This window comes from Alosa pseudoharengus, unplaced genomic scaffold (genome assembly GCF_046254945.1).
Source record: "Alosa pseudoharengus isolate Yale_2024_CS ecotype anadromous, Long Island Sound unplaced genomic scaffold, YU_APseudo_1.1 YU_APseudo_1.1_scf_22, whole genome shotgun sequence".
NCBI lineage: Eukaryota > Metazoa > Chordata > Actinopteri > Clupeiformes > Clupeidae > Alosa > Alosa pseudoharengus.
This window is the reverse complement of record NW_027468680.1, coordinates 27,019,387-27,045,091: the sequence shown is the minus strand read 5'-3', so window position 1 is coordinate 27,045,091 and position 25,705 is coordinate 27,019,387. Positions and strand designations below refer to the sequence as shown.

At 41.1% G+C, this 25,705-nt stretch overlaps 1 protein-coding gene across 1 annotated transcript in view; it reads left to right on the top strand.

Moving 5' to 3' along the window:
* Nucleotides 1-8,724: 8,724 nt before the first annotated feature.
* Nucleotides 8,725-25,705, top strand: part of spred1 (sprouty related EVH1 domain containing 1) — a 33,733-nt gene continuing 16,752 nt past the window's right edge. Inside the window, exons 1-2 of the mRNA XM_076299539.1 lie at nt 8,725-9,345; nt 23,746-23,962. Coding sequence (XP_076155654.1) covers nt 9,317-9,345; nt 23,746-23,962 — 246 coding nt within the window. The 5' untranslated portion in view covers nt 8,725-9,316. The remainder of the gene's footprint in view (nt 9,346-23,745; nt 23,963-25,705) is intronic.

The following is a 25,705-nucleotide window of genomic DNA, read 5'->3' as shown; positions in this document are numbered from 1 at the left end:
TGCTTTAATGAATAACACATAGCATAAAGCTATTAAAATTGAAATGATAAAACATGGTGGTGTGGTTACTCTTGGAGGACACACAAAGGGTCTACCAGGAGGTCTGAAAACAGCACCATACCCCCAGTTTGAACCCATAACCTTGCCATCATGAGACCACTGCTGGCATTCCAATACATTTTGCCCATTGTTGTTCTATCATCAGCGCTGGGTCATTCAAGGCAATGTACTTTTCCTGGAGGCACAAGTCTACTTCAGATTCATAAACATTTAGTCACATGCTAGCAGATAGAGATTCGAATGAATTACAGCGCAGTGCAACTACATTGACGGACCTGTTCCTTGTGCACAGTGCGTTGCGAGAGTCTGTGAATCGTACCCAATGGCCATGTGTTCCCCCAAGCTACTACACCCTTGCATTGCTTCTTGTCAACCTGCAATTAGCATGCCTGACAGCCACCCGCTTCCGTGACTGGACCGGGTCTAATCATAGGCATTTGTTGTTGCAATCAGGTGACGATGCTATAAACAGCACCTTGCACCAACTCCACCCTTCAAAATGAGTAGCCGGAGTCTTTGTTATACACGTTGTATAAAGGCACATCACTAAAAGGAAAAGGACTGTCTTGCAAGGCAGGAAGGATCTCAGTTAGACATGGGAATGATTTGCCTGGTCTTGTCCAACAAAGGTGTTTCCATAGCTCTTGAGAAATGACCTTTGACAATTACCACCCAAACTGTGTCTCATGAGAGAAAATGTGTAAGGTTATGAATATGAAGACGAGTCTTTGAATGATATCTACAGAAGGAGGGTGGTGTGATGGTGCTACGCTGTTCCAATTGTTTTCACCCTACTCTTTGACAAAAGCTGCTTTGTGTACTCATTTAACTGTACTTACAGAGGAAGGTCAAGCCATTGATTGCTGTTTAAACATTTCATATGGTTATGACTGATTTTGTTTTTAGAAAATAGCAGTAGAGAAGTTTCCTAATTTTCGTGTGTTCACATTAGCCAGTGTACAGCTGTCTTTGGATCAACTCACATGACAACGATGTAACGTGAAGGCAGACTACACCCACAGATTGTATGGTGTTCATAAAGGACCCTGATGTCTACAGTAATCTCCCTTTCCTCACTCGCTAATACTATCAGCCAGTGTAGAAGGATTCAACAGGGTTTTGCCTACCTCAATTCATTAGCAAGTCTCAGGGTGTGGCTATCAGTCTGAAAGAGGAAACACACAATCTCTTTTCATAAGGTGAGAAAGTAAAGACATACACTGATGGTGTTGTTAAGTGTGTAGATTAAACATAATCAGCATTACAGCATGAGAGAATATAGTTTGGCCAAAAGTGCTCTAATCCATCCAACTACTGAATACCCTGGTAAAAAATGCTATTCACATACTGTATCATACTTGGGTGTTGCAGTAAAGGGACAACAGTCACTGTCAATAGTACACGACTATCTCTGAAGTCATGTACATTTAAAGGATCACCCTGAGTGTACATAGTTTGGGAGCTTGAGACTCCTCTGAGTTAAACATCCTGTTGCCCTTGTGTTCGGTACACATTTCTGAGTGATCAACACAGGAAATGCACTGAGACATCCATATTTGTGAGATGAGAAAGCTGACTGACTTCCTGAACTTTGAATACTCCAAAGGATAGAGGCATGTTGTTTTGAAATCTCAAAGATGGTCATTGTTGTTCTGTTACACAAAAATGAGACAAGGGACACTTTATGGGCTTGTGGGCTTGATCAGGAAATTATTTTCTAAAATAGAAAACCAGAGCCATACTGAGTCGGATCCATTGGAATCAGTCATCTCACAGTAAATTTGAAGAACTAATAAAAACGACTTAAAGAGAGAGTGTATAATGTCATTACATAGCCTTCCAATATAGTTAAAGATAAATTTAACTATAGATACATTTTTTCCATTATTTAGGCCTACTCACTAACCTTACTTTCTTTTCCATAATATGCATTAATAGCAAAATGACAGTAGTGGGCCTACTTGATCAACCTTGTTGGCAATTAGGCCTATACTTTTCTAGCATCTGATGCCTATCTGGCATTGAATACAGCTGCTGTATCCTTAAGACATTAGCCTACAAAAGTACAAATAAAAGTCGAAACACATTACCAAAACATACGTAATTGAACCATTTAGGCCGATGTATACATGCTGATTGAAGATAGCCGGCAATGCTTGATGCAACTAAGGCTGAGGCACAAACTGTATTTGAGCCAGTGGAACACAAAGAAACTTCTCACACAACATACTGTCACTATGACAACCAAGCAGAATCATTTAGCCTGATCTCTCTCCATTCCACATAGCAAAGAAATCCAATCGCATTACTCTTACATAACCTCCCTACTGGCTGCTGTGCATACAACATACAGAGTATGGAACACTAACATATGCTGGACTCATCCACTGACATATCCTTTCTACAACTTCTGTTAATATAGCCTACACAAATCTTTCATGTGTTTAAAAAAAAAATTGCTCTCATAGCCTACCTTTGTGGGTATTGGAAATCACAGGCTATAGGCCAACTGTAGGCCTAGACACCAAAAAGTGTACCTCCTGCTAAACACAAGGTGAAGAAACAACAGTTAGAACTTTACATGCTGTCTCTAACATGGTAGCTATTGTTAAACAATCATTCATAATGTCCTTTATTATCATATTCTTAATTTATCGAAGATAATCTAAAAATAAGAGGCTATGGATTTTCTGTAAAACTTTGTGGACTGTTATGGAATAATTTAGGTGCATCATGTATAAAACGGACAGTGTATTATGCTAAACAAAAAAAAGTGTATTAACCGCAGTTTTTTAAACACTACTTTGCTGTAGTAAAAATACATTTCATGTGATAACCGCGGCCATGTGGCCGGCAAAATGGCACTATCACTTTTATCACATGAAAGATATAAATGAAAGATGTTAATGAGTAAAATCTACAGAAACTAACTGTTTCACATTAAACTAAAGTGGCTGTGGTGCATAGGACATACATACCGGTACACATGTTGCCCAATAATCAATGAATCAGGTTGTACTTTAATCCAAAAGAAAAATGAAATGCATTACCATGTATAGCCCGCCCCCATGTAGGCCTGTTTAATTTGGTCCTTGGTTAAAATATAATGTACATAATATAATATAAACAATATAATGTTGTTTTTGACAAAAGCATCTGCTAATCATTTTAAATATACATAAACATAAACAAATGTGACTTCCTGCGCAACCGCTGATTTCACCGGGGATTATGGTATAAACTGAAAACATCTCAGGATCTTTCAGTTTTGCAATGGTTGAATAGTACAGAACTTTTGAATAGTTGAATAGTACCTAAGGACAGACTGAGGAAGTCATTCATCCCCAGGGCCATTGAACTGTTCAATGCATCACTTAAGGGAAGAGGAGAAATAGACTTCTCCGCATAGTCTGTCTGCCTCTTCACCACCTCCATGTCTTGAACTGTCTGTCCACTAGCCACTTTACCATTGTCTTCTGCCTCACTGTTTGCGTGCTTTATTAGCACACATGCACAACCCCTCCCTCCATGCCACAGCCGAACTGTGACCACACTTATACCTTTCTTAATATAGTTATTTATACATAGATATATAGACTTTATTCTTGCACTGTTGCACTGTTTGACTCATTTGCACCATCACCATGACACTCATTCACAAAGAGCACCTTACCTTATGCACAGAGGACCACAGGCTCAGTCCCTGCTTCAGTCATTGCAAGCGCACCTGATTGATTAATGACCCACTATGTGGATACTGTTTTTTAGAATTGATTTAGATTAAGTTTTATTTAGTATAATTTGTATTTTAGTATATTTAGTATATTCTTTATCTTCTACAGTCCTTATTGCTTAGTTGTGTTTTTTTTTACATTATATACTTTTAATTACTTTTTCTGCTGTTAGTGAATGTGTGTGTGTATGTCTTTATGCTACTGTGACCTTGAATTTCCCCTAGGGATCAATAAAGTATCTATCTATCTATCTATCTATCTATCTATCTATCTATCTATCTATCTAGTAGCCCTGCCCAGGTTTTCATATAGCTTAACCCTTGTGTTACCCTCAAATCTTACCGACATGCTTTATCCTTGGGGTCAGTTTGACCCCAGCTAAATAAACCCTCAGAAAATGATTATAATTACAGTGCATGAAAATGCACTGTACTGTTCTTCCTAGGCAGCAACAACTTCTTATTACAGTGCATGAAAATGCACTGTACTGTTCTTCCTAGGCTTCTTCTTCTTATTCTTCTTCTTCTAACGCAGTTAATGCAGCTTCAACCGTTTAACGTAGAAACTTCATTCAAACTGCATTGCGTAGGTCTTACTTAGGACATGTGGGCTTTGTATTTTTCATCTTTGTAACTTTTATACTTTTTAAACTATTAATTAAAAACTACTCAAAATTTCCCCATAGACTTAACATGGGCTGATGACATCACAATGGACTAATTAACTTGATTTGCACCTGTATCATCTTCCAGCTGCTCATCTAGGCCCCATCAAAGAATCAGTTCAACTGATTGCACCTGTATCAACTGCTTTCTACTGAACTAGACCAACTCTCTCTGTGTCTACATTCTACAAGGATATAAAACACATTTCATCCAACTTTCTATCCATTCATCCTCTTCAAACCATTCACTCATCCACCCATTAAACTATCCATCAACATCCATTAAACAATCTGCCTATCAACATCCATTCAACTTTCTGTCTATCAACATCCATTACACTATCTACATTTAACTTTTAAACTATATACTCTGTCTCAGGCTTTAAGCATACAATATGGCTCTATTAAGACTGCCGTTAAGCAATTAGAATCCTAGGCCAGGTGGCCAGGCCACCTGCACCCTATCAGTTTCTCAGGCTAACCTTTTACACTATCCACCTATTTGACTGTTCAGTCAGTCCAACTATATTAAACCTCATCTACCTAGTTCAGTCATTCCAACTATATTAAACCTCATCTACCTAGCAAATAATTTAACCTTTTACACTATCCACCTATTTAACCGTTCAGTCATTCCAACTATATTAAACCTCATCTACCTAGTTCAGTCATTTCAACTATATTAAACCTCATCATGTTGGTTGCCAATTAGCACATCATCTGTTTTAACAATATATTTCACACCATATGTTTTGCATTTTCATGCACTGGTAATTCCCTGGAATTGCGTTTTCTAGTTATTATTATTCCGCTTACCACTTTTTCCGTACGCAATTTCTCTTGAACAGTTTAACTTAGAAACTTCATTCAAACTTTGTAACGTAGGTCTTCAAACGGACCAAGCTGCTATGTCTTTTCAACTTTTCAACTTTTATACTTTTTAAACTATTAAAGAAAAACGTTTTAAAAATCCCCATAGATTTAACATTGCCGATTGTGACATCATAATACGGCCATTAAGCAATTAGAATCCTATGCCACCTGCAGCCTCAGGCTTTAAGCATACAATCTGTGTCAATTAAGACTACACATCCTATTCAACTGTTTCCTCTGCCCAAAACTGTTTCAAAATAAAATTCCTCACTACAATAATCCACTGTTAAACAATTTAACAATTCAACTTTTAAACGGTCTACTTTTAAACTATCATTAAACTATCTATCTATTAAACTAGCTGTCTATCAACAACTTTTAACTTGTCATCAACTATGTCAACACTTGTCATCAACTATGACTCCTACCCACTGTAGCTAGTTAGCATTGTTAGCATATTAACATTTTTAGCAAAACTGCTAGAAAACATTAGCTAAGTTACTGAAGTAGCATGGTTAGCATGTTAGCATTGCTAGCATAGTTAGCATGTTTAGCAAAAATACTAGAAAACATTAGCTAAGTTAGCTAAGTAGCATGGTTAGCTTGTTAGCATTGCTAACATAGTTAGCATTTTTAGCAAAACTGCTAGAAAACATTAGCTAAGTAACATGGTTATCATGTTAGCATTGCTAACATAGTTAGCATGTTTAGCAAAACTGCTAGAAAACATTAGCTAAGTAACATGGTTAGCATGTTAGCATTGCTAACATAATTAGCATTTTTAGCAAAACTGCTAGAAAACATTAGCTAAGTTTGCTAAGTAGTATGGTTAGCATGTTAGCATTGCTAACATACTTAGCATTTTTAGCAAAACTGCTAGAAAACATTAGAGCCATTCCAACTTTCAGTTATCGTCAAATATCTACCTATACACAGCCATTAAACTATTTGAATATCAACATTCATTAAACTTCCAGTCTGTCAACAACTTTTAAACTATTTACCTTCAACTTTTAAACGGTCTTAGCCTGACAAGCCAGACCCACATTAAAATGTAGGGTCTGGGCACTCACTGTTCGCAGTGCTCAGTCTGAGGGGCGGGATAATCAGTTGTCTTTCAAATTCCCTCTGCACGCAATAGGACAGCGGCAGCGCTATAAGTCCCATGCGTTTTCCACCAGTGGAGCTAATTGGCTAGTTCAAACATTTTCCAACTTAATAAAAGCTTAACTCGTGTCACACTGTTCGCCAACAGCAACATCCATCTTATTTGTTTTCAAGTAGCAGGGAATTCAAGCCAAACCGTTGCAACTCTGCCATCAATCATTATGTTAAGCCCACCTAACGACTCTACTCGATTTCATTGGCCTGATTGAGTTTCGATTTCTGGAGCTCACAAGCCAACGGAGAGTTGCCAGACTAGCCCTGGCAGCAAATGTAATTTCTACGTCTAGCTTTCTAGGCTAAAACGGTCTACTTTTTTTTGTAAACTATCTATCTATTAAACTAGCTGTCTATCAAAAACTTTTAAACTATCTACATTCAACTTTTAAACAGTCTACTTTTAAACTATCAACTTTTATTAAGCTATGCAACCACCATGTCTGTTCTAGGATCACCGCAGTAACCAGCTCTGTATTATCTATTTTAACTATACAGGATATTTTACATTACAACTTTTGCATTTTCATGCACTGGTAATTCCTTGGGAATTGCGTTTCTAGTTCATATTGTTACCCAGTTTATTGTGACAGGTACTTAACAAGAGTGTAATAACTACCATCAAAAAGCCCTACAAAAAAATCCCACCCCCTTTATGAACCTTGGAACCCTGGCTGGCAATATTGGCAATAAAGGCTTGCTGTTGCTTCACCTTTTGACTATTACAGTCCTGACAAAATGACTTATATGTAATATGTACTTGTATATGTAATAATGATAATAACAATATGTTCTCATACTATTACAATAATAATATTCATAATGTGTCAAATATTCATGTATCTTTTGTTTCATACAGCTGGGGTCAAACTGACCCCAAGGAACACCAATGTACAAAATATTTGTACAGGACATTGAAAACATTATTGTACACATTTCATGCTTACTCTGTTGTACCCTTCAATTGAGGAAAAGTCATGAAACATGAAGCAAAAAAAAAAAAGTTAACCATATATTTTATGATGTTAAACGTTGCTTGGGGTCAAATTGACCCCAAGGATAACAGGAGGGTTAAGGGCACATTCACACTGGGTCCATTTAACTGGACCAAACCCGAGTGTGATTACTCCCCCCTAGCTCTGACCCAGCTGGTCTCCGTTCACATTACATTTTTGTTTGCGGACCTGGGTCCGTTTATGTCATAAACACTAGCTTCTTTTTACTAATATCGTGTACCCCAGACCCCTAATTTCTAGTGGACCCTGGTCCGCACCCGGGTTCGGTAATCTGCATTCACATTAGCAAAAATCATCGAACCATCTGTCCAAACGAATTCGGGTCCGGACCAAACGGTCTAGTGTTAATGCACCCTAAGATTAAACATTTTTACCACCACTACATATTGTAGCCCTGTCTGACTTTAATGTTTTTTATAGGCCTACATGTGCTGGAAATATGCTGAAAGCGTTGCAGCTGCATTAACAGGCCTGTAGCAACCTACACTAGGCCTAGATGAGACCTTTTCATGGCACTTATTCATTGAATATAGCTAGTATGCATCATACATGTTTATTTTACACCCATATTTGATCCACAGTGATGATTCTTCCAGCATTTAAAGTCCATCTTCCCAACACTCATACCCCATGCCTCTCTCTCTCTATACACACACACCAGAATCCTCACTGTGTACCTAGCGACAAGCAATATGATGTAATTCCACGTGCTATAGCCACCAGTGTGAGCTCAGTCTTCCTCGAATTTATTTCCTATCATCTTTTAAACTTGGTTGACAAATATCTTAAATATTCCTCATATGGTCTTAATTCGGGATGTTTGAGGTAGGACGGACCAGTGTTTGGGGAAGTTTTTTTCTATGTCCTGTCTTGCAGATTTTTCCCCCCTCAACGGTGCGTGCTATCACACAGGCTCTTCCCTCTTCTATGTATCAATCCACTTAGCCTTATTGAGGGGAAACTTCTTTTGGGAAGTGCCGGGACTATTTTGAAACAACTGAGCGGAAAAAAACGTTTTTGCTGGTATTGCATGGTTAATTTTTATATGATAATAAATAAACGTGCTTTACTGTTGATCGAGGTATCTCACGTTAGAGCACGTGTGATATCTGAAAGATTGGAGCTGTTCTGCTTTTCGAGCTATTCGCGGAAGGATTTTATTCTAGAGCTGAGGTCAACGCTTCCGCCCAGTTTTTAGATAGGCTATATGCATTGCCCGAGTTGAAAATGGAGTTCGTGTGAGATAGATGCTCAGAACTTCCAATTAGGAAATCTCCTATCTCTGTTCTCGTGATAACGTTTGGTGTATCAAAATAGGATAGTTGTCCAAACACCTTACGATCCCTGGAAGCCTCGTCTGGACAGTTCTGACAAATTGCTCGGAGAAACGCTGCTGCCTTTTTCAAGTGTTGTCCCCAAGAAGTTGCAGAGGGAATAGCTCGATGGCTAGCTGGAACAAGAATTACGAGCCTGATGTCGAATTTCATCTGCAATTGTAACTGATTGACCGTATTGGAATTTGTTTATCGTCGTGGCAGAGGACAATGGTGAAAATGGTTATTTCATTGCAGTCGGATTTTACTTCTGTGGAACATACAATGAATCAGCGGTTGCCTTTCCCGTTCTAATTTCAGTTCTTCGCTTTCCTCTGAGAGCTACACGGCATGCATCATTGTAGACCCTATATTTATTTCGAATAACTGGCTTTTTCTTCGAAAAAAAAAAAATGGTTATTTTTGCGGATAATTTCTCCGCTGTGACTGCGTCGTCGATGCTATTTCCAGTATTTGGATCCCCGTGAGAAAAAAATGAGCGAAGAGTCGACAAATCCAAACGAGTAAGTAGTGTGACATTTTCTATAGCCTAACGTTGTGCGTAACGTTAGAATATTGGGGTCCGGCTAACATGTATCTTGTCATGATTTCAATGTAACAAAGTTAGCCAAGAAAGTCGTTTGAGGTAGGCTATGCTGCAGGAAAATGTCAATATGTCTAATTCTAATATGTGCCTCCTTTTAGGGTAGAACTATATTATTTTCTTGTAAAGATATGATGATCTGGTCAAATAGCATTCTTATGTCTGTGTAACGCTAACAACAATTTTGCTGCAGTTCTCTTTCTGTCACATCCATCAAGCTTAGGCTACTATCATTATGACTATGGAGAACTGACAATCAGGTCATAATTCTGGGCCTTTGATTTTGTAATTCCATTTAGGGTCTTAGCCTGAGCTGCTATTCCTCTAAGTTACTTTGAGACAACCACGGATTTTATTCTCTTTTTCCCCAATTTCAAACCTAGGTTACTGAAACGGAAGGGTCATATCCTAACTTTATCCAGTTTGTCACGTAATTAGATGATGATGATTATTTTTGCGTGATGCAGTGTCTTATGTTAAACTCCATATTTGATTAGGCCATAAAGTGTTATTTGTTATATGTTTTAATACTGGAACTAAACGAGCAATAAGTAAATCGCCATAGTTTAGCCCACATAGGCTAGTCCCTTCCTTTAATATGGGGAAATAGATGCATTGTCTCTGAAGACCCTTTCATAGGACGTTAAAAAGCAACGTTTACTGTAAAGCTTATATATTAAGAAAAAAAATTCTGAAGACTTGGAAATCATATAAAATGTTGTAATCACTAGCAAGAGTTTACCCTTGTCTATTGGTGCTGGAAGATTGTATGTAACGCCATCTTAATGTATTCTTAATCTAACGTCACCATAACGTTTGTTCTCCTTCAAATTGACAGATGCTTCTAGCAATGTTTCTCAATCAATCAGTTCATTGCTAAAATATGGTTACTGCAATGTTTGACTCAAAAAAGCTGAAGACGCCATTTTTTCTCAATCACACTAATTTGCATATCACAATCTTCATTCATAAAAATGATAAAAAATCACTCTTGCTCGCAATATGAATCGAAAGATTTGCTAGTTTAGTGATCCCTTACGAAAGGGGAAGTAGAAAGGCGACATATTATTTCGCAATCGGTTTATTTATCGCTGTAAATCCATGTTGTTTTAATGGGGTGATCGCTTGCGTGCGCTTGTTGACAGTCACTGAGAAATATCTGCTCGGGAGGTGCTGTTGTCACGTGACCGCCTCCATTCATAAAGTACCTGGCTGCCCATTCACAGCTAGCTGTACAGTGGCGTGTGTCTATGCACCGCCCGCAGGATTGCACAAAGAATCTTCAGCTTAATCTTGTAGATCGACTACCACTCCTTGAGTATTTGTATACTGTTGGCAGGTTTTTTGTCGCTGTAATTCATGAAGCTCAATGTTTTACAGGCCACGATAGACTTGAATGAGCTGGTTCATTCTTCGCCCTATGACAAAGTAAACGACCATTCCTTCACGTAGCCATTCTTTCTCTGCATATCAGTCTAATTTACTTCAGTGAACAGTTTCTTTGTCCTTGAATATGTCCTATATGTTCCTGGTGGCATTATTTCCTGTATGACTCATGAGCATCTGGTATAGTAGCTGCTTTGTCCTTTTGTAACTAAACCAGTAGATCTGAAAGTAGTGTTGGAGCTTTTTTCATTTATATTTGAAAACGGTAGAGATGAGACATTTGCATATTGATGCTCAAATGATGCCCCCCACCCACCCTCCACCCGCATGGGTAGCCCTTTTATGTAACACCCAAGAACAGCACATGCTCCTGATGACAAAGCCATGCACAAAGAAGCAAGATGTTTTTAATGGGCTTTGAAGATGCCATTTTGATTATTTTTCCTTCCTTCTCATGGGAAGGTGGACATTGTCTGCTCGTTTTCTTCTGTTTTTGCAGTGATGTCCTATGAAACCCCATTTGCAAGGATTGTTATCGCTTTGCTGACAGGCTATCGTCGCTCTGTTTTATTTTCCATGTCTTGATGTTTGTTGATGTATCTCCAGTATTAGGCGCATAGATTCTTTATCAGGAATAAGTATTGCTATTGTCTGAAAAGGAGATTGATGCGATGAGAAAAGGAGGGTGTTTCCTCTTGGAAAAGATTGCTGAAATGGATAAACAAAATAAACACATTTACAGTGGCTAATATGAATAATCCTGTGCATGGTTTACAAAATATATTTGTGTTTTGAAAAAGGTGTTGAGCCTTTACAGTCAGTTACAGTTTACATCATAATTGTTGTGGTGTACAAACAAATTGAGGCTAATTTGAGATAAAGAGTTTTAAATGCCCATTGTCCCAAGTGATGTTGAATGATAGGAGTGACACATGCTATGTTTTATGCTCACCTTATTGTGAAATTGTTGTGTGGTAAGGTGAGGGTTGTTCTACCTTAGATCACTGATCAATTAGGGCCTAGACCAGTTGCTCTGCGTGCTGCTTTTTCTGGATTTTCTTTTGCATTTGTCATGAGGATTTATGATCAATGACAAAACATTAGCCTAATCTGACCGTGTGGATACATTAATGAATCATTTAAAATAGTAGTGTTTAAATTTTTCATTCAGAATTTCAAATCGTGTATTTTGATATCCATTTTTTTAAAATCTCAAATACAGAATGTATGACCTAGACTAGGCCAGAATTGTGTGAACCTGATCTAGGAAATGTGTAATCTGTCCTATTGATGGGGCTTTGAAAAGGTCCAGCAGTTTTTATTTAGAGTAAATTGTTAGCTAGATGTAACAGATGCCTTAAACTAACCCAGAGCTGTTTTTATTTTCATATTTGAGTGGTGTGTTTGAGCTGTGTACTGTAACCAAACCATATCTCCCCGCAACACTAATTTCATATGCCCTTGGTGTTCACACATCTATATTTAAGCATCTGTATTTCCTGTGATGGTGGTTTTGGCAATGACTTTAAATTTAGCTGACTGAGCTGTGCTGAATTTATGGTTTCTAAAAAGATAGAGATGTTTACAAGGTTACAAATTGTTGTGAGATTTTGCTTTTTATCTGATACAGAGCACATGTTTCATATGGCAGTTAGCCTAGTATTTGTGTTGGAAGAGTGTGTTGTGGTGGTAGGGGTGTATGTGTCTCTTAACTTTAACTGTTATGCAAAAATCCAATGTGGAAGTACAGGGGGAACTTTTAGCTGGGGAAGATGTAGCTTGCAGTACACCCAGCATAGCAAATTCTGGGATTCTGGGAACCAGAGTAAGCCACACTGCCCTAATTAGTTGTTTCGTGAGGATGTGGATTGCCTTTGGCACATTTGCTTATGTTGAAAGGTTCACCACAACTTGCATGTTTTGCCATATTCTGTGACCTTCACATCTTACCCTGCAATTTGTTTGGGAAATGTTGGCTTCATTAGCCAGCCAGTTAGCAGAATGGCACTGCTGCAGTTACATCAGTTGAATTTAAAGGGACACCTGGGACATATTTTATAGCCTCTAAATGCACATGTCAGAAGTATGTCTGTAAGGGAGCAGACGTGTTTCCTTGTTTTCATACTGAATGCCTTGATGTGATCTTGAGTATCGTGATTGGTTTGATGCATATTTTGTTATGTTGTATTAATTCTATAAAAACTAAAGTTTTTACTCTGATGTTATGCATATGGTCCTGTGCACAATGGAGATTATGGTTAAAAAAAAACTCTGCTCTTTGTGCCCACCACTGATTCAAGGGGCAATATCAATCCAACATATAGAATGTTTATAACCCTTATGGATTGATTTCAGGGAGTAAAATGGATAACATTGTAGAATTGTGGCATGCATTCAGATGGAATACACTGATCACATTACATCCATGATGGACAGCATTTTTGCCCACATAAGTGATAGTGGTGCACAGATCAAGCCAGCAAGCAAGAAACCACATATCAGCCTTATTCATACAGTGCCGGTAAACTGATGGATCATTGTGTGTTATTGAGATTGGGAACACCTAGGGCCTTTCCGAAAGTAGATACTTCGCCCACTCCTTAGCCTCTTGCACTCCGTTGGCACTTTCATGTGGATGGTCCGCCATATTAAGGACAATACGAAACCAATTACTGTTAAAGTAAACAAACAATTTGAGCAAAAATGACCTTAATTATGCAGGTTGAGAGCCGTTCTGATGGTTCTACAACACTTTTTGGGTCGTTTGTGCTTCTCCGCGGAAAAACCGAATATGCAACTTTCTGGTCGCGGTCCGAACACATCCGGATGTAACTCGGCGGAAATACTCGAAAATGTAGTCAGATTGTAGTTTCTAAGAAGACTGCAAAATGGACTTGGCTTTGTTGCTGTTGAAATTGTAAGTAGCCTACCCTTGGGTGAACTTCATTTTTGTAATGTGATTTGATAGTCTCTTGAACAATGTGTTTGCTCGACCGTTTTATTGTGAGCCCTATGTGTTTAGCTTGGTTTATTGATGGCTAGCTCGTTAGCTAGTGGGGGTTTAGCGTAGCAGTCACTTGCTACCGAAGCTGCAGGTGGAGCTATGTCGTGAAAAATGCGAGCCCAAATCAGGCGAAAACCCAGAAACAGCGAAGGAATAACCAGACCTGCATAGGGCTTCTTTAAATGGTAGTGTGTTATAAGCCCTCCGACGCCAAGTGAACACCGATGCCCCCTTGACGGGTGTGCGTCAATTAATGTGGCACGTCATGGAGAACGCTTAATACAAATGTGTGTTCCGTTTAAATGTGAGTACACCTGTGTAAACAAATCCATGGTTATGTCAGAACCTGTTGTTGCCAGGCAGAATGAAGTTTGTCTCAAAGTGGAGTGCGAAATTATACCTTACGTGCTGATCAAGGGAACTTTATTTAGCTGTGAGGGTGATTCCGACCCAAATGCACGCCATAACCAAGGGGGAGTAGGTAGGTACTAGAAAGGCCCCTAGTGTGTCCCATTTCTTTTGGGGATTTGAGGGATAGTGGTCATCTAGCCCTCCAAATGGAGCCTTTCAGATATGGACTCCAAACAGTGGTAGGAATAAAGACCCAAAATGCTACCATAAATCTACCATAAATGGAAGTATGTCTTTGCAAGATTAATCAGGCAATATTAATGCTTTTGAAAAACAAAAACAAGTAGGTATACTTGAAAGCAAGGGCAAGGGTTTACATCCGAAATATCTAGCCCATCCATTCCAATATACAGATTTCAGTACCGGGAGATTAACCCTGCTTAGCCAAACATGGAACTGTCCGTGTGATGGTTCATTAGGATCATTAAGAAACTAACTAGGTGCAGGTGAAGTATAATATTAATTTCACTCTGCTTTTAATATGCCTGTAGCCTCTGTCCTCTAACTTATTTTGTGATGTGTTACAGTGCATGATTATTACAAAATTAGACCTAGGCCTTGAAATGTCCATCCCTAGGTGGAGCTAATTGAGGATCAGAGGCCTATATGATGACATTAGGGACTATTCGTATGTTTCCAACACAGGAACTGCAGACGGTATTGTTTTCAGGAACCTATTTCAAGGGACATTTTAGTACTTAATCTGCAGTAGGTACTTTTGTTACTTCCAGTAACTGCTATGTGGACACAGTGCACTGAATGTTACATTTGTTGAATGAAAGCCTCACAGAATGACCCAAATGTAAATATCTTTAATGTTATAAAACAAGCTGTGACAAATTAGCTAAGGTAGAAAACCAGAACAAACCAAAAGTTGTTGGCAGTTAGTTGGAATCAAAGGTTGAGTTTGTTACTAGCAGAAATGCAGTAACATCAGAATTAGTGTTGCACGGTGCACCGATACTACAAAAGTATCGCAATACCCTGAAATTAAAAATGTCACGATGCCTAATTTTATTAGTATCGATACTTTTGAGAATGACCGTGTTCTTTTGAAGTAACATGCGTGTGCACAAGGCATGCTTCTAGCGCCTCCTCACCTAACCTGTGGCTGTGCGTCTTTTCTCCTCACACACGTAAGTGCAGCTGTCGTGCTAGAAACAGCGAAAGATGGCTGCTAGTTCAAGTGATGCTATGGTAACACATAATAATAGGCTAATATCAAGTTGATTTGTTCACTTGCATCTCTCAAGTTTGTGTTGCTAACCTACCTAAGCTGTGGGATTTTGGTCATTTAGGCCTACTATTTGGGTTCAATGTAATTTAGAAATAGGCTAAGCAACCATGGCAAACTTTTACATCTGAAGAGAGATCCTTGCTAACTATCCCGCTAGGTCATGTTTGACAATAGTGCTCGCTAAAATCATTAATAAACATTGCAAGACACTTATCTCTTCTATGATCCCAGAAAGATTTTCTTCGACTTGTACATTTTTTTGAACATTTATTTTATCTAATGACATAAAAAACATAATTAATTGCATTCACATATCCTTATGCGCTATGTGCAACTTTTATTCACTAGACTAAAACCGTGAGAGAGAAGGTCAATTACTCTCACGTATCTCTTAAAGTGACAGGCACTCAATTACACCTACACATCATCAATGTGCACTCAATTAGACCTACACACCACCAGCAGAATATATGAAATATGACATAAGCCATCATTTTCCATGTGTGTTTGTGTGGAGAGAGTCAAGCAGAATCTGGGATGGCCACTGGTGTGAATGATACAGTATATTCAATATTACTGATGATGATGTCAAGGTGGTGGGGCCCCCAAATCAAATAAATTTTTAAAAAAGTATCGAAGAAGTATCGCAAATCGCAATTCTTGACTTGGTATCGGTATCGAAACATTAATTTTGGTATCGTGACAACACTAATCAGAATACATGTTGATTTTAATCTTTGGTGTAGATTATTATCTCTGTCGTACAGGTGGTAACAATGTGTACAATTTACAAAAATTAACATCCGTGACAAAATGACAGAGATTGTCCCATTAATATTCAACCCTGTGGTGGCGTCACCAGCTCCTTGTTTTTCAAGTCCTGTTTGTAAACCTCTGAAAAAACTAAAAGTGGTTTTAGATTAGTTTATAATTGGAGATTCTGAGGTTCTGTTGAAGAAATTGCCTGTTTTAGATGGAAATGCCTGTTCAGGCATGCAACTGTTCCCTGTGAGATGCATTGTTCCGTTGACCATGTGAAATCGGTACTGCTTCCCATGGTCAGTGCTAAATTATACACACCTTCAGCTAGCCTAGTTCCTACGTTGTTGCTCTCACTTCCCTTTGGTATTTCTGTAGTGAGACATTTTTTTTAAAGCCCCAATCCTCTGCAGTATTAGCTCATGATATTGAATCGGGTACAGCTTGGTAGCAAAATCAAAATCGAAAGGCTTTGACTCATTCATTTCCTGTTCTTGATGCAACATGATGGTCTGGGTAAAAAGAATACAGCCCTAGGGGAAGATTGTTGACCACCCAAGCTTTCATGTGTTACCCATAATAAGGCATTGTTTATTTTTCTCCCCTTTAACCCTCCTTCAAATTCATACTTAGGTTAGATATATTTGTCATTCTTTCATAGCTGTCAAAAATGGACACAGTAGAGATGCAGATTACTTCAGAAATGTTGCAAACTGTTTGATGAAGGCATGGTTTTGTTTGGGGCATATGGGGTAGAGTATACGACTGCTGCTGTGAGAATGGCTGCACCCCACAGCCACCCCCACGAGGCCACAAACATAACAGGGTACAGATGTAAACCCCAAGCCCTGTGTCTTTGAGTTTCCCCAACTCTTTGAAACCATGAGGATTTAAGGGGTGTGTGCATGTGTTTGTATGCATGTGTGTATGTGTGTAAAGCCCTGTGTTTTCAGAACAAGATGGCCTGAAGCTTTTGTGGTCCTTGCTTTAGTTTGAGGAACCAAGTTGTGCTGTGTCATCTCCATTATAATGTTAGGCCAGGAAGTATGTCTTATCTCAGGGGTTTCAGCCAGATGATTCTATAAGGGGAGCTGTGATTGTATGTGTGTCTGTGCCCCAGCCCCCTAAAGCACTGACTTGTAATGGTGGCTCACCCAGCAAGCCCTCATCTCTCTCCTCTTTCCTCCTGCTTTGAGTTCTCTCCTTCTTTCCTTTTTTCCTTCCTTCCAACAAGAGCAGGGTCCCTGGAGACTCTTCACATCAAAGCCTCCCAGCGTTGCTGTTGCAGTCCAAATCTGCGGTTCCTCTTCTCATTTTTTTTCGCTCTCTTTCCTGTAATTGCAGCGCAAGGTTTTAATTTTCCAAATGCTTGCGGTGGAAATTAAGATCATCTCAATATGTGGCATGATTGATGTCTTCAGAATGGTTCATTTCTGCATTTGATATGCAGATGGGAGACCTAGATTTACAGTGGTGCCATGGCGTACCAGAACCATTTTAAATCGAACACTCGCAGGATTAGCATTGGTGTAGAGGAGAAACTCGGTGTTTATTTTGTCTTCTTAAATTTAGGCATTACAATCCAAGGTCCCTGTGGATTATCTCATCCCATTCCTATTGCTCTGTGTGGCAGTGTATTCAAGCAGCCTACATCCTGTGCTAATTTTCTCTCACATTTATGTATACACACACGCATGTATTTTCCATGTTCTGAATTCTGCCTGCAATCAGACAAAGTCACTTCATGTATGTGTGGTGGCAGCTGTAAATAATCAACTTGGTTGCGTAGAAATAAAAGGAAATCTTTTGGCAACGTGGGTCAATTTTAGCATAAGGCGATTGTTTACTATTCGGAGAGAACCCTCAGAAAGCCTACCTTGTGTTTTAGATGATATATATATATATATCATTTACTGGAGATGCTTCTTTAGCTGGTTGCTCCATGTCTCTGTCTGAAGCTGACTCTCACACAGCCTTGCTTGGTGTCGCCTGCACTGCTCAAGATGGAAACTCGTGAGCTGGAAATGAGTCATCGGCCATCGGTGTAGGTACATCTCTACACAAGGCATCACAGAAATCCTCATTGCTTTTAAAACAAATCAAGCTCTCCTCTCCCAAAGCCCATTTAACAGTTGCAGAATGATGGTGATACCTAATTACCTAACTGGCAACCTGGTCCTGGTGCAAGTATTTCTGTAGGATGGGACAGGGATTGGGGGTACAAGTCAACCATGGACCTATGCTCTGCAGCTTGGAAAGGCCTTCAGTGCTGCAGCTGGTTGATTGTGACTTGGAGGGACTGCAAACCAGGGGTTCAATTTCCAAAACCATGACTGCGGAGGCTATTATTTAAAGTAACTGGTAAGGTCATCCTTGAGCACTGAAAGTATAAACGGTGGGAAAGCCTACTCGGTTAGTGAATTTTGGATATTGTTTTTCGTTCATTCCTAAGGTGGGTTAGGCAGAGATGAACTTGAAGATGGATGGAATTATTGTTTGTTCAAGTGTAATGTAGCCTTGGTTGTGTAGGTTGGCTTTAGTTGTTTAGAATATATATGTTTTCTAGGCCCATATAGCAGCCATTTGTTTAAATAATTTGTTGTTGATGTCATATAGTCACAAATGTAGTTATCTTGGACTTTTGTCAAATTGTTAGTGTTAGGATAATCTCCCTGTAAATTTGTTTAGCATGTTTCATACTGACAGTTTGCCTATCATTTACATAAACAAGCCTTATGTTGCTTGTTTGTTTGGGGGATAGAGTATGATCTGGTGGACAGATCCCCTAGATTATTGGTAATCTGATTAGCCTAGCTAAATTGTGATTAGCTCACACATTTCATTCCTTCACTGTGTCTTGTCTTAATGTAGGCTATTCTTTGTGTCTTGAATATTGGTGCTGCGTCCATACTGTGAACATGGTGCAGAATGGCTAGTTTTATGCCTGAAGTACTTGCCTTCTCCCCTTTTGTGCCATCAAAAATATGTCCTTTTTCCTCATCCTCCAAAAAAGAAATGTTTGTTTCTAAAGTTAAGGACCCCACTGGAGCCTGACGGGCCTCCCCTGGATGGGTGAAGGAGAGAATGGTGGAAAGGAGCAGCATAACCCGCTCTCCCACTCCACACCCCCTTGCCCATTTCTTTTGAGATGGTAATGACCAGGGGAGGTTTCTCTAGCCTTAGCTTGCAGAGCGTGTCTCTCCGGCTACATGCTCCACTGCCTGGACATTGTGAGAGCACAAAACTCCGGGCTCGGGGATCCAGTAACGTGAAATTTCAGCAGAGAAGCAGCCATTGTGTGTGGAAGGTAGGGACGGGAGGGTGGTATAGCGAGAGGGTCCAGGAGGAGGGGTTGACTTGGCGAGAAATCAGCGCTCAAGCCACATCCTACTGCCACTCATCCCACCATTACAAACACAGTGCAAGGTCCAGCAAGGTCCATGTCTCCTCAGGTTTCCTGCACCCCAGTGTAGCAGCTAAGGAGACTAAGCTAATGTAGCCATGCTCAAACCCCTGAAGCACATAATCCAGTCGTGGCCTACTGGTTAGGGCTTCTGGCTTGTAACCGGAGGGTTGCCGGTTCGACCCCCGACCAGTAGAAACGGCTGAAGTGCCCTTGAGCAAGGCACCTAACCCCTCACTGCTCCCTGAGTGCCGCTGTAGCAAGGCAGCTTACTGCTCCGGGTTAGTGTGTGCTTCACTAATTCACGGATGGGATAAATGCAGAGATCAAATTCCTTGTATACTTGGCAGAGTAGCCTGATTTACATTTACATCCTGAAAAGGCACCTGGATAGTGCTTTTATCCTGTATACAACTAGACAGAAGGCAGTTGGTGGCTGTTGCATGGTCATCTCTGTAAACTCTTGGACTCTGAGTAAAGGTGTAAATGCTTTTTTTTTCTGTGTCCAACAGGACGGTAAGGGTTAAGCATCATTGACTGTATCGGTCCAATGAAATATTGGTGTGTTTTTTTTCCCCTATCCTTCTTGTGATATATTTTGGCAAGACTGGCAACTTCCACTGAACTGTTTTTGGCATTGAACATGAATGACAACAGCCTACACTCTCCACCCCCCAAGCACACTCTCTTTCACTCACACACACACACTCACACACACACACACACACACACACACACACACACATCTCCCACTCCTTTGTTTTCATCTGTCCCTCCCCTTCGGAAATGAAGTCAGTCTTCCAGCAGACTAACTTAGGATAATTTGACATGGGGGAAGGGAGGGGATGCCGGGGGGCTTTGGTCCCTCCTCCCCTTCGGGCCCTGACCCTCAGCTTTCCCAACCAGCTGATCCTGCTTCCGGCCTGTGGCTGTGTGACCACTGGACTGTGCTCTCTCAGTGAGGACCGGGGGCCACGGCTCCCAAACCTTTTGTCTCCTACGAATTCATTCTTTCCTGGGATGAATTTAAAGCAGGAAAGCCTCCACCATTCCCAGGATGCAAAGGAGCTCTCAAGAAGATATTAGTCTAAAGTCATATAGGTCCTTACATTTAATCAATAGGTTTTCCAGAGCAGATTGCAGAGCAATGTACAATAAATGTGTGGGTACCTTGGTACCAGTAGATTGAGTAGATGGAGCCCACTCTCGCAGCCAGGCTGCAGGGCACCACAGATGGTGGCATATCAGTTAAAGAGGGGATCTCGGTTTGCCAAAATGGAAAACAAGGGCCATAATGGAGGGTAGGTGTGACACGCTGGTTATTTTTGTGCCTCAGCTTCATTTCTTTAATATGGAAGTAACAGGGTTTTAGACATTGTCATGGTGACTTGGATGCAAAGAGAACGAAACCCCTGTGTGTGTGACGTCAGCGCACGAGCATCCCACCGCTCCCTAATCTGTCAGCTCGCGGTCTTGTCCGTGTCGAGCCACCAGTGAGGCCACAGATGCTCACGTGTGTGCTTGGAAATCGGGCTATTTTAAGGCACAAGAAGCGACTGTCCCACCATGATGATTTGATAAACCTCCAGTCTGACGTCAAAGATGGTGGATGCCAAAACCAGGAAGCGCACAATATGGAGACTCAGTTGGAGTCACAGGATTATTGTTCCCCCCCCCCCTCCCCTAATGTGTTTGCGTCAGCTACACAAGGGCATATAGAGAATGGTAAAGTAGGGGAACCCTTTCATGTATTTGGGTTGGTAATTTTTTTTGTGATTGAATGCTTAGCAATGTGTGTGTGTGTGTGTGTGTATGCACATATCTACATGCGCATGTTTAAAGCAGCCAGGTCATGGTCATTGTTCCTTGGTCATGGCTGAGCAGCATCTCTGCTGCTCCCCTGCTGTGTGAGTGACAGCTTCTCTTGTTAGACTGGCTGTATGTGGTATGTTTGTTTTTTTGTTTTTTTTTTGGTGGGGAGGGGAGTGTTTGTGTTCGCTGGTGTGTGGAGACCCAGCCAAGCCTTACCTTCGAGGCTCCCGGCGCCGACTCTCCCGCCCTGTTCTCATGTCTCTGTGACTTCAGGCACGTCGGTCAGAAACTGCAGGCGTGAGAGGTCTCGAGGAGGAAGTGACCCCTCCCCCCTCCCTCAGCCCTTCTCCCCTGAGGTGAACTTCTCTCTGCAAGGGGGATATGAGAGTGGATCTTTTGCTTACTAAACAAGAAAAGAGTCCCAAAGCAAAAAAAGGCCTGACTTTTTTATCTGTCCATCTTTTTCCTTCGTTCATACAGTGGAGCATAACAATGAGTCACAAGAGAGTGTGGCAATTGGACATGCAGACGTCCACAATCTATTTTTCAGGCAAGATTGTGACATTTTACGGCTTCCTAATGTATTCAAGCGTCACATAAACATTTAGTGGACACATGGTGTGTTGACAAACCAACAGAATGATGGCCAGCATAGCCATCTAATGGGCAAATTATGTCACGTGTCATTCATAGGCTGAGGAGCCGGTGCCAGAAAATAGTAAGTAGTGGGGCAATAGTTCGGCCACAGTCACATATTTCTCTAAGCAAATTTATCTGTGAACTTTTTTGGGAAAAAGTTGAGACTTCCGGAGGTAAAATGACAAATCTCTTCGACCACCTGAAAAGGAAGAATGTGAAGGAACATGCTGTCAGCTCCAGGAGAGGCTTAGCACATTTCAGAATGAATTTAAAGAATGATGCTTTCATCGATAGTATTTTAATTTACTACTTTTTTCATTTTTTTATTTAGCTGCTCTGATCCACACTCAGTCTAGCTAAGATTTGGGAAACATTGGAAATGGTGTCCTGTTCAAAACTGTGGACAACGTGGCATTAAAGACACTGTCACTGATGCACACCTATGTTGTAGCAAAATAGATTAAGACTGAAACAGTTTGAATGGATATTTATTTTTCTCTCTATTTTCAATTCTGAAGTGTCAGAAACTAACTATCTCCACACCCGTCTCATTTTTTTGTTGTCGTTGGGGTGTTTTAAGGCTGTGTGACCCTGTTTGACTTTGGTGGCCAGAACAACTGCCCTGTTTTTATTAACCAGGCCATTGATCTTGAGCGGAAGGTTGGTAAACAGTCACCAGACAAGTAGCAGTTTTTATAGGACAGGAATAAGAGAAAGGCGGATAAGCAAGGTTAATTTCTAACCGATGGGAACCTCGTCCCTGTGCCACTGTGCTGATGTTACATAAAAGCTAGTTTGTTTCATTCGCATTAGTTTCTCACATGGTTGAGCACACTATTGGAAACTATCCTCTGAGTTATTGACCTCCCTAATTAGCGCTTCTCTGACCGGTTTGGCCACGGAAGAGGGGGGGGGGGGGGTGCATCCTGCTGTCACCATCAATTTTCTACAAGATAAAAAAGCAGCTGATGTAACATTAGTGGCACGTTGCATAGGATGTCTTCAGAGGTCAAATCCCCCCTCCTTTCTCTGCCCACCTTCCTTAATGTGTCACTAGGGGATCTGTAAAAGGCTGCTTGCTGTGAACTTTGAGCATTTTCCAGTGGCACACGAGTGAAATTCTCCAGTCAGTCATACAGCAATTTAGTACAATGCTGGAAATCATGCTTAACGTAGCACTAAAAAGTGTTTGGTATAAAACTAGCCAGGCAACTATCTAAAAGGTATGCAAAACCATGCAAACACCAACAACCACACAGATAAAAGCTTGTTAGCATGCTAATGAGTCTATTTTGGCAATTCTGTTGGTCAAGTCCTCAGCAGCTGGTGAGAACGACTGGTGTGTCTTTCACATGGCCATATATCAAGATACATTTGTTTATGATGCCAAAACTAGTTGCTTAAGACCCCTGCGTACCATTCCTTAATAATAAAAAAATAAAAATGTCTCAATGTTTTTAAGTCTTGTTGAGCACAATAGATGTAGGCCTAAATTGTGTGAGGTTTATGTTTCCCTCTGGAAACTATATTGTGTTCATATGGCATTTAGAGTAGTCATCGATCCTTCTTACTGTCATGTGAACCTAGACATGTGCACATTTGCATGTAGTTGTTGTATGCGCTATATATAATTTATATATATATATATTTTCCGTCTTTCTCCCCACAGTGACAGTTACGCACGTGTGAGAGCAGTGGTGATGACACGGGACGACTCCAGCGGAGGGTGGCTCCCCCTGGGGGGTGGAGGCTTGAGCTGCGTCACTGTCCACAGAGTCAGTCGGACTGACGACAGCAGCGGCAGCGGCAATGGGAGTACTGGTGGAAATGGCAGTGGCGGTGGGGCCGACTTCCTTATCCAGGGGGAGCGGCTCAAAGACAAGTCGGTAAGCTGCGCTGAGTCGTGCCTACAACTTTCACACATACCTCAGCACGCTGTCCCACGTGACCTACCTCACACATGCAGGCACCACTCTAGATCTACACCCAGTCGAAAGTGTGCTTGTTGGGTGAGGAGTTGCACAGCCATAAGGGTGACGCTTTGGCGTCATATCCTCAACCCCCGGAGGAAGTGAGCCTTTGGCTCTCTTCCACAGCACAGGTACCTGAGAATTGCTGCCAGTTCCTGGGTAAACTAGCGTGATCTCATCAAGCAAACGAGACTCCCTGTGTGTGAATGTGAGTGTGTGAGAATGTGTGTGTGTTTGTGTATGTGCTTGCTTGCTTGCTTGCTTGCTTGCTTGCATTTATGTGCGTACATGGGGTTGAGGATTGCTCATGGGCTGGCTGGACGCATGAGGTGAATCCAGGCCTGGATTAGATTTACCCGGTAGTAGCTGTTTCTTTACGCTCACAAGCCCCCGATAGAGCTCACTGCGTTTCTGTTCTGCACGGCTCACGGGGGAGTTCAAAAAGGATGATTCACTGCCTCGTCCCTGCTTCTGCCGCAGTATTTAAGTGTTGTGGAGCTGCAGAAGAGGACACAGGAAATGTATTGTAACCCTTTACAAACATAGCCCTGTGTACGGGATTAGCCTCTCCACTAGCCTTCCCAGTTAGGACAGCATCTACTGTAGCTAAACTCAAAACTGTCACGCAACAAGGGCCAGGGAGGAAGAAAGGGCACGCGTGAACACTAGTGGTAACATGCTGGATGCACTTTATTTACCGAGCCTGAGGTTACTCATGAGGTGTCTTGCTGCAAACCAGCTCTAAGAGAATGTGCTCAGATGATCACGATCATTTTCTCCTTTAGAAATGCTTCCATTTTTTGCTGATAGGGAAAACAACCACACACACACACACACACAGGCATAGATTAGAGGATACAGTGTGAAAGAGACAGGAGAGAATGAGCAAAATAATGGAAGGGACAAAGGCAAAGACATACAAAAAAAAAGAGACCAGCAAGAAGACTTGAATATGCAAAGACAGACCCTGACTCAAGGACTAAGACGGCGCAAGAGAGGGACAGAGAGAGCGAGAGCTGATGACAACAGTGTCGGAGGGGCGATCTGCCTACACGTGTGTAACGATGCGGTACAGGGTGTACTGATGAGTCAGCTGGTGCCAAATATAGCCTCCCAGTGTGCCTGCACTCACTTAATGTTCCCATGTTAAGGACTCGAGCTTAATTGGCTACACAATTACTACATGTCAAATAGCTTTTAATGGGAAATGGGGGGGGGGGGGGGGTCCATCACAGATTGGAGCACTAAACGATGCAACCATAACGGGTATTGAAATAAGGAAGTTAAAGAAGAAAAAAGAGAGAATGATCATTTGAGCTGTGGATGCTTGTGATTTCTGGGAGAGTCCTTGCTGGTCCTGTGCTTCCATGATTCGACTGTGGGTCCACTGGCCATCACTCATCTCGGTGAGCCCCCCCCCTCCATCCCAGTGCTGAACACAGCGGCTATGGACACTCAGCTGGAATCCCATTCAGCTACAGTCTCTCTATCTGTCTTTTCCATTGCTTCTCTCGCTCCCTCTTTTACACACACACACACACACACACACACATTCATACATACATTATTTACACACACCCTCCAAAGGACACCATGTCTAGTTCACCCCAGTCAGGGTTTCTGCTGTTGTGTTTCCACCCCTCTCTCTTTCTCTTCCTC